The sequence below is a fragment of the Perognathus longimembris genome, chromosome 28 (genome assembly GCF_023159225.1).
Source record: "Perognathus longimembris pacificus isolate PPM17 chromosome 28, ASM2315922v1, whole genome shotgun sequence".
Classification (NCBI taxonomy): Eukaryota; Metazoa; Chordata; class Mammalia; order Rodentia; family Heteromyidae; genus Perognathus; species Perognathus longimembris.
This window is the reverse complement of record NC_063188.1, coordinates 230,669-240,852: the sequence shown is the minus strand read 5'-3', so window position 1 is coordinate 240,852 and position 10,184 is coordinate 230,669. Positions and strand designations below refer to the sequence as shown.

Here is a 10,184-nt window from a genome sequence, read left to right as displayed (position 1 = left end):
GAGAATTAAGAGTTGACTCTCTGGGGTAGACAGGAGCCCAGTGTTTGGTACATGGCAGACAAGTGGACAAGGTCATTGTGGTGTAAATATTCTATCCTCATTGCTATATTTAGTTCCTTTCAATAAAATGCCCATTGTGTTTCAGTGATAAGAACTCTGAGCTTGCACAATTTTAATGTGTTTTTAGTTGTATGATGAATCACCTGCGTGAAGCCCTCTTGTCAGTCATACCTGAATAAGTTTTACCTTTGATTCATCCCCAAGTTCCTTCAGGATCCTAGTGGACTTATAATCAATGAGGAAAACATTCTAGCATGTAAAGAACATTTATTTGTGGGCATGTGTCTTCTAATGTTAACAAATTAATAATTTACTGATCTGACAGCATGATGACACAGTGACAAGAACTCAGAATCAGGCAGGAATCCTTGACCTTGGCCAAGTGAGTGTCCTGGCTTTTAGCTTACTATTCTGTAAAGTGGAGACAAAAACTTCACAGGCCTATTAAATCTGATCAAATAAGTAGAGCAAGCAAGTGGGATGTTTTTAAGGGTGACAGTGCCTCCTGTTGGGCAACCAACCAATACAGGACAGATGAGCAAGGGTTTTTCACAGGGCTGTTTTCAGAAGCAAGCCCCATGTTGTTATTGTCAAGGAGCAGGCATGATGCTTACTTTCAGATTGTGGAGAAACCCCAGGAATCTTCAGATGGGGAAAGGGTGTGGCATTCGGGTTACACTGTTGCTTTCTTCTATTTATATGGTAATTTGCATGAGATAATTTCTTTCTTGCAGCTGGTAGCTCTGTCATAACAATGTATACTTTTTCAAATGTGATAACAGTGTGTGAATGGCCTCCCCCTTTCACATTCAGATCATTTTGACTAGAATGCCAGACCTCAAAGGGCTTTAGCAAATATCTGATCATGCCCCTTGTTTACAGGTGAACTGTCGGAAGCCAAACTTTTAACTTAGGATATTATCATTAAATATGTTCAACTCATATTCTTTTTAGTTATGGTAGTTTTCCCAATATGGTACTTATCCCCCTTTATACATTTCTCTATGTTCATGACCTGTGAGTGATCTGAAATACCAGGGACCAATTGTTCTGTCTGTAGGTATGTTTTCCTGGAACCTAGCCTCTCAAACTCCAGACCCTTGACATGTAGTCCACAAATGGCACATGTAGCAGCCACTGCCAAGCCTGGGCCACAAAACAGTGTCTGGCCCAGCTCATGCCAGCAATTCAGTCCCCCAGTTACAGTACCCACCAGTCTCCCCCATCCACCTGCACTTGAGCCTGTCAGAGCCAGCCCCCCACCCCCACCCCAGGAAGGAGACTCACTTGGTATCCAAAGGTTGAGTTATCTTCAGTCACATAAGGATTCTATTTATTTTGATAACTTTTAAGTTTAAATGGGAGAGCATGTTTTTAAAATAAAAGGGCTGACTAGCACAAACATCTCCTCTCTGATTTGACAACCTCTTCTGAAGAGTGAACCACATTTGGTACAAATCCACTCTTCACACCTTCCCAACCCTCCTGGATTGTAATCTCCCCCCTTTTAACCAGCTCATATATGTCTCTTGTCAGATCTGTGAAGGCTTTCTCCACATTAATGGCATCTCGGGCTGACGTCTCAATGTACTTCATGCCATATGCAGCTGCCAGTTTCTCGGCTTCGTGGCGAGTCACTTGCCTCTGTGTATCCAGGTCACACTTGTGACCCACCAGAACAAATACAATTTGGTAGGGCTGAACATGTACTTTGGTCTCTTCTAACCACTCATGGACATTCTGGAAGGACCTGCGGTTGGTAATGTCAAATAAGAGAAGACCACCTACTGAGTTCCTGTAGTAGGCGCGAGTGATGGATCTAAAACACAAGAAAAAAGTAAAGAATAATGGTCATGCCCAAACTTCAGTGCAGCAATGAATCTAGTGTATTCTAGTGTTTTGGGTTATTGATATACTCCTTGAGCAAAACTGCTTTTCTTTTTAAACAAGAGAATACTCATGCCATGCAGTAATAATGAGGACATATGAGTTTTGCCTTGGGTAAAATTTTGAGACAGCATTTTCTAGAAATGAATGTTTATAAACGTTCAGGCATTTCCCTTTGATTCAGCATTGGACAGTGATCATGGAAGATGACTGTGTTCTACTTCCTGCTTTAAGGCAGAATTAGAACTTACTCTTCCACTCCCAAATCTAAATAACTGACAGGATTCCTACTCTGCAAAATAACATACCTAGTCACAAGGGTGATTATGACATGGAAAAATCATTACAAATGCTAGTAATTAAAACAGTATATTTCAGAAATAACAAATTTGACAGTTAACAGAAATTATTTATACCTATATAAGTATCATGTAATACACCTTGTATTTCTTTGTTTTTTTCTCATTACCTCCATTCTTTGTTTCTATTTATTATCTAATAGTTCCTGATCTTTTCATGAAGAGAAATATACTTTTTTGTCTTTATATACACACACACACGTATATATGTTGTACTTCTCACCTATCAACTTCCTGACTTGACAAGCCTCAGTATGTGTACTATGGTACTTTGCTTAGAGTATATGAACTTATTACAGATATACAACTATTTACCTCTGTAATCATTTGCTTTTAGACTATTCTATTTCTTAGCTATGTCTGTTTTTAGAATTTCTGTCTTCTTAGTCAATAAGATAATGAATGACTTAGGAAAAATGGTCAAATGTTAATAGACAAACCATTCTGCAGAGAATTGTAGTCCAGGCTAGATGATAGGAAGAGCAGACTTTACAAATGAGTCCAAATTTCAAGAATTAGGCAAATAAGCCCCAGGGAGTGGAGAATTGTATATGTGTACCAGAAAATTAAATATGAACAAAGAAAAGATTCTGATGTGTCGTTTTTTTGCCAGTCCTGGGACTTGAACTCAGGGCCTGGGCACGGTCCTGAGCTTCCTTTTTGCTCAAGGCTAGCACTCTATCACTTCAGCCATGGCACCACTTCTGGCTTTTTCTATATATGTGGTGCTGAGGAATCGAACCCAGGGCTTCATGCATGCTAGGCAAGCACTCTACCACTAAGCCACATTCCCAGCCCATGAAAATCTTTTGGTGTGTGGTACTGTTTGGTACTGTACCACTATTTGACCTTTTGTGTTTTAGTTTTTTTTTTTTGGCCAGTCCTGGGCCTTGGACTCAGGGCCTGAGCACTGTCCCTGGCTTCTTCCCACTCAAGGCTAGCACTCCGCCACTTGAGCCACAGCGCTGCTTCTGGCCGTTTTCTGTATATGTGGTGCTGGGGAATCGAACCTAGGGCCTCGTGTATCCGAGGCAGGCACTCTTGCCACTAGGCTATATCCCCAGCCCTGTTTTAGTTATTTTTTGAATAAGGTCTTGAGGTTTTGCCTAGGCCAACCTGGACTTTGATTCTTCCATGTAGCTGGATGACAGACATGAAACACCATGCCCAGCTGGTTAGTTATGATTGGCTCTCACTAAGTTTTTCACTGGGCTCACTTCAAACTGCAATCCTTTCTGCCTTTGCCTCTTAAGTTGCTGGGATTACAGGCTTTAGCCCCTTCACCCAGGTATTTCTTTTGATTCAAGAAATCAATTAAGCAATCTATAGGTGCTGAATAAATTATTACACTGGTGGTTTGTACTTGTCAAAGCCCCCAGAAAATTAATGTGTATAAAATACAGAGTTAACAATAAAAAGAGCTAAGAGACAGCACACAGGCCCTGTATTCAAGCCCCTAGTATTGGCATAAATAAATAAATAAAATTTTGTGAAAATTAAAATAAATTTGAAAAACAAAGCTATGAAAAATAATTTTCCTCAAATAAAAAGATTATTTTAAAGTGAAAAGATACATAATAAACTGGGAACATATCTTAGAACATACACACAAAAAAGATTTACATTCTAATTTTGCTTTTGCCTTTTTTGTTGTTTTGGTTTTTCAGACAGAGTATCACTAGGTAGCCTATGTTAGCCTCAGTCTCAAGACCTTCCTGCTTCAGTCTACTGAGTGCTGTGAGGCATGTATTACTCTGCCTAGTGATGGGGTTAATATTCTTAATGTGTAAATAGCTCTTACAAACCAACATTGCCCAATAAATAATGATTAATGAATATGAACATGATATTCATACAGATTCTAACAAACATACACAGATACCTTTCTTCACTTAAGAGAAATGCAACTACAAGTTCATAGTGAACCTTGGCACAAAGATAAGTGATGAAACTTGATCTGTAGAAAACTTATTATTTCTTCTCCCTACTGTTTGTTCTTCAATTACCTAGCCAATATTTTCTATGCTTAACTAGTGTTCAATAATTAACTGAATAAATTATCACAAACTTGAGACATTGAGTCCTTTTGGTATGGTTCTTGCTGATCTGACTTTAGTTCAGATTGTTGTCTGCAAAGTTGTCTGTGTACACTGTGTTCTGTCTGCCTTCTGGCTTGCTGTTTATCTCCAGATAGAGACATTTCCTGTCTTTGCTTGGGTCTTAGTTTCTCCAGTTAAACCTCTGTCCTCCATATTCATACATATAATTCCAAGTAAAACAATGCTACAAAGGAAAAAGCAAAGGGTTATCAGAGAAAAACAAACATATTGATTACCCATTATGTGTCAAGTGTCACCGTAGGGAGTGGCATACAAATACAAACAAGACAGTCTGGTGTAGTTACATATCAATTCCCCAACCCCTACACACTATACTAGCATCAAAGTTTCAAGAGAAGAGGGAGTCTGCTTTGATTATAAGGCATTCTCTTGTATGTATTTTCTACTGTCCCTAGAAACAAGTTCAGTGTTTGGTACATAGCATATGATCACTGAAGATACTGCTTATTACAAGAAGGAACTCATTTATTCTTCACTATCTGACTAGCTCCTTTATGTTAAGACATATGTTAGCATACATACACACAGAGATACAGAAATGACAATATACTAACTACCAACCTCCCTACCTACCAATGTATGTATCTGTAGCTGTCAGTTATGATGGAACAGCTTGGAAGCCTTTTGGGAAGTATGTAACATAGGATTTGAGATTGATGGATTGTACAGCAATCAGTTCTACTTGGTTTATTTGTCTTGAATGATCAGGTTGATGGAGCTGTAGTGCAGGCAATATGTGTTAATTAATGGCCTTCCGTGACAGGGCGCTTCTTCCCTTACACTAAACTCAACCTGAGCTTGGGCAGAAGCCCAGACCCTTGGTGGTTACCCCCTAAGGCGATTCGAATCACAAAGTACTCTTTCCCCAGGGATTTGCAGGGGTTGTGCACACCCCCAAGACCCTCCCACTGCTCTTGGGCCCAGGCTGCGCTCCCACCTGAACCTCTCTTGACCCGCAGTATCCCAGATCTGGAGCTTGATGCGTTTTCCTGGCTCGATCTCCACCAAGCGGGAGAAAAAATCTACCCCTACGGTGGGGTCTGAAACCGGAGCAAAGCGGCCCTCCGTGAAGCGGCGGATCAGGCAGGACTTGCCCACCGTGGAATCCCCGATGACAATGAGCCGGAACTGGTACAGCCAGATGGCTTCCATGGCTGCAGCTAGGCAAGTCTCCTTGGCCCACGCCTGGGGCGGCGGGAGGGGGCGCCCCACCAAGGCCTTGGAGAGCGTGGCTTAGCCCTGACCTAGCTCGGCCGACGGTGCATCACTGGCCTGGGAGCAGGAAGCAAGGTAGGCCCAGGCGCTGGAATCCGTAAGGGAGGGATGCTGTGCTCGCAAAGGTGATGAAATGGCAGCAGCTTCAGCACCACGCACTCTGACTCATCACTGAAAACCGGGTTACTGTAATTCTCTGCTTAGACGCGACACTGGGGGCACCGTACTGTCTGTAAGAGTAGCGCACACAAAAAGGATGGGAGAATGGTACTTCCTAATCTCCTCACCTCACCCACTATACTAAAATTCGTTCTGTTGTTCAAATTGCAAGTGTAATCCCTTCTCATTGAAACCAAAGAATATACACAAAAGGTCCATAAGTGCATATTTTTCTACACATCATGTGTTTCTATACTCGCATAAACATGCAAGTGTCACTTATGCATACCTGTATGCATTCATTCCTGTTTGTTTCTATAAAAATTGGTTCAAAGCACACCTTAATCTGAAAATTGTTTTTTTTTTACAATTAAAGCATCGTAGACATCTCTCCATTTCAAAATCATTTGCCTTTTCCATAACAATATTGCAACAAAGACTCCTTAAGTGCAGCCACTCATACTTTCTATGAGCCACATAATCATAAAATAGAGGCCAGAAAATGAAAGTATGAATTAATCTTAATGGACATGGACATTATGCTTTTCAAATATATTTAATTCAAATTCACAAAAAGACCATTTCCCTGAGTTATTTCAAGCATGTTTTACCTTCTTTCTTTTCTTCATTGTCTTTTCTTCTTTTCTTGTTTGCTCCCCTCCCCCCCTTTTTTTTCCCAGTCCTGGAGCATGCATGGACTCAGGACCTGAGCACTGTCCCTGGCTTCTTTTTACTCAGGCTAGCACTCTACCACTTGAGCCACAGCGCCACTTCTGGCTTTTTCTATATATGTGGTGCTGAGGAATCGAACCCAGGGTTTCATGTATACAAGCAAGGCAAGCACTCTTACCACTAGGCCATATTCCCAGCCCCTTCCTCCCTCCCTTCCTTCCTTTCATTCATTCTTTCTTTTCCTTTTTTCTTTCTTTCTCTTTCTCTTCTTTCTCTTTGTTTTTTTCTTTCTCCTCTCTCTCTCTCTCTGTCTCTGTCTCTGTCTCTCTCTCTGTCTCTTGCATCTTTCCGGTTTCTGCAATCATTAATATATTTTGTTTCTATAGATTTCCTTAGTCTGGATATTTCATATAGGTGAGATTATAAAATATGTAGATTTTTTCTGATTGACTGCTTTCAATTAGCCAGCCACAAATTAGTATATTTCCAAGGTCCATCCATCTTGTAGCAGGTATCAATACATTGCTCTCTTTTTATTTGCAGCATGCAAAAATAAATACTTGAAAAATATTGTATAATTTTTGGACAGACTTTTTCTTATTATTCCCTAGACAATATAGTATAACAAACTATATATCATTTACATTGCATTAGGTATGATACATAATGTAGGGATGACTTTACCCATACAAGTGAATGTACAAAATACTGTCACTGATGGTAACATTTGAAGGGGACTCTGGAACCAATCCCTCCAGCATAATGAAAGACAACTGTACTTAATTATTTTTATGGCTGAAAAATCCAGATAAACCACATTTTTCATTCACCCACCAATAAGCATTTGGGTTTTTCCACCTTGTGATCTTTGTAAATAGGTTTGCTATGAGCATTCATGCACACGTTTTGATTTGAACACATGTTCTAATTTCTTTTGGATGCAGAGGAAATTCTGGACTGTTTTCCACAGTGGTTTTCTATTTTGAATTCACACTTGCTATTGTATGAGGGCTCTAATTTCTTCTGTAACATTATCTGACTTTTGAGTCTTTGCCATTATCTGACTGAATCTAGCCATCCTAGTGGGTGTGAAGTGAATTCTAATTCTAGTTTGATTTGCATTTCCATAATGATTGATGATGTCAAACATGTTTTCAATTCTTATTGGCTATTTATACTTTTTCCTTAGAGATATGTTGACCTAGATTATTTGCTCATTTGTAGATTAGTAGTCAGCGTATTATTGAGTTGTAAGCACTTCCTATATTCTAGATAGAAGTCCCATATTAGATATATGATTTACAAACATTTTCTTCCATTCTATGTATTTTTTCACTTTCTAGAAGTTGTCTTTTGAAATCCAAAGTTTTCAATTTTGATGAAGTACAATTTATCCGCAGATGGTTTTCAACTTTACAATGGCACATTTTACAGTTTTGGCATTGATGATGCAAAAACAATACCCATTTAATAGAAACCATACTTCAAACTGAATTCTGGTCTTTTCCTAAACTAGCAAACTGCAAGCATATAAAAATTCAATTAACATTGTACACTGTGTCTATATCCTCTGACACTGTGTGACTTGTTCATTTATCCTAATAATTTTTTATTGTATTGTTTATGGTTTTATAAAACATTTTCCTGGGTATATTGAGATTATCATGTATTTTGGTTTCTTTTTCATTATATCCATGTGACATTGATATTGATTTTTGGGTATTGAAATAACCTCAAGTCCCTAGGATAAATCCCACTTGGTCATGATATATAAATTTTTAAAAAACGTTTCTGATTTAGATTTGCTTGTATTTGTTGAGGATTTCTACTTCCACATAAAACGAATCATTGATCTTTAGTTTTCTTATATTGTGATGTTATTAGTTTTAGTGCCAAAGTAATTCTGACCTCATAACATAAATTAGAAGCTGGGCACTGGTGGCTCACACCTGTAATCTTAGCTTCTCAGGAGGCTGCGATCTGAGGATTGCTGTTTGAAGCCAGCCCAGGTGAGAAAGTCTTGAGACTCTTATCTCCAATAAAACTACTAAAAGAAAAGCCAGATGTGTAGCTATGGCTCAAGAGGTAGAGTGCTAGCTTTGAGCAAAAGAAGCTCAGGAACAGCGCTCAGGCCCGGATTTGAAGATCTGGGGCCAGTATTAAAAACAAACAGAAAAATTAGTAAGGATTTATTTTTATTATAAGTTTAAAGTAGGGAAAACTGGAGATTAGAGAATCATTTTCTGCTCCTCATAGAGAAAATGAGAGTTAAATACTACCGTGTGTGTGTGTGTGTGTGTGTGTGTGTGTGTGTGTGTGTGTTCATGCATCAGTCCTGGAGCTTGAACTCAGCGCCTGGGCACTGTCCCTAAGCACAAGGCTAGCACTCTACCACTTGAGCCACAGTGCCATTTCCAGTTTTCTGGTGGTTAGTTGGAGGTAAGAGTCTCATGGACTTTCCTGTGTGGGCTGGCTTTGAACTGCGATCCTCAGATCTCATCCTCCCGAGTAGCTAGTATTACAGATGTGAGACATCAGTACCCAGCACTAAATGGTTCTCTCTCTCTCTCCATCTATCTATCTATCTATCTATCTATCTATCTATCTATCTATCTATCTATCTATCTATCTATCTAACTATCTATCATCTATCATCTATCTGTCTATCTATAATCCATCCATCTATCCATCCATTTATTTATTGCCAGTGCTGGGGCTTGAACTCAGGCCTGGCACTGTCCCTGAGCTTCTTTTTGCTCAAGGCTAGCACTCTATCACTTGAGCCACAGCACTACTTCAGGCTATTTCTGTATATGTGGTACTGAGGAATCGAAGCCAGGGCTTCATGCATGCTAGGCAAATACTCTACCACTAAGCTACATTCCCAGCCCTAAATGTTTTGTTTTTTTTTAAAGTAATTTTCACCAGTTTCAAGAGCAATAGGTCAACAAAGTGATTCTGCTATTCTGCTAGGAGTCTACCTTGCTCTAATCATTTGCATATAAGGGAAGATTAGCCATTTGTGTGTTCCATGGGCCCCAAATGTATTTCTCCATGTCTGTAATTCAGCTTTTCAACTTTAAATAATGGTTTTGTTTAAACACACACACCTTTAAAGTTTTCTTAGCTAAAGGTGAGCTTTATGTTTCTCCTTTTTAAAAATCTTCCTGAGGAAGAGTTTACTAACTCCTTTCTTTTCTTTCCTTTCCTCTCCTTTCTTTTCCTTTCCTTCTTTCATTCCTCCCTTTTTAATTTCCTTCCTTTGCTTCCTTTCTTTATTTTTTCCTTTCCTTCTCTTCTCTTTTTTAGTGGTCTGGGGATGAAACCTAAGGCTTCATGAATGCTAGGCAAACACTACCACTGAGGTATGCCCCCCCAGGCCTAATTCCAGTTTATTTGAATAAAAGTATTTTTATCAAATCTTCTTTTGTTATCTTTACGTGTGAATATGTGTTTTATAGTTAACTCAGTTTATTTTTGCATTTTTTGTGAGGTGTGTAACTTTTTTTCCAGATAGATAGCCAGCTGTACTACATTTATTAAATAAGTCCATCTTCCACTTATTACTGTATTATTCTATGCTATCCATTTTTTCATTCACTCACTCATTCAACAAATAGTCCTGGAATCCTATGCTGTGCTTTGTATATTCTTTGCCTTCATAGACATGGACCTTGCATTTTTCTGGTACTTGGGTGTTGCACTGCTCAGC

The 10,184-nt window shown here is 39.2% G+C and overlaps 1 protein-coding gene across 1 annotated transcript; it reads right to left on the bottom strand.

The window, feature by feature from the left end:
* Nucleotides 1–224: 224 nt before the first annotated feature.
* Nucleotides 225–5,872, bottom strand: Rab39b (RAB39B, member RAS oncogene family). Its single transcript, XM_048336090.1, has 2 exons — nt 5,364–5,872; nt 225–1,879 (listed from the first exon to the last, which is right to left on the bottom strand). Exons 1-2 carry the CDS (start codon nt 5,576–5,578, stop codon nt 1,453–1,455), a joined length of 642 nt encoding a protein of 213 aa, XP_048192047.1. The 5' UTR covers nt 5,579–5,872; the 3' UTR covers nt 225–1,452.
* Nucleotides 5,873–10,184: the final 4,312 nt, after the last annotated feature.

What these genes read in the sequence shown, in the direction of transcription:
- Rab39b (XM_048336090.1), bottom strand. Translation starts at nt 5,578, where the DNA reads ATGGAAGCCATCTGGCTGTACCAGTTCCGGCTCATTGTCATCGGGGAT. An exon ending in GCGGGTCAAGAGAGGTTCAG is followed by an intron (nt 1,880 to 5,363) that starts GTGGGAGCGCAG and finishes CTTGTGTTTTAG; the next exon opens with ATCCATCACTCGCGCCTACT.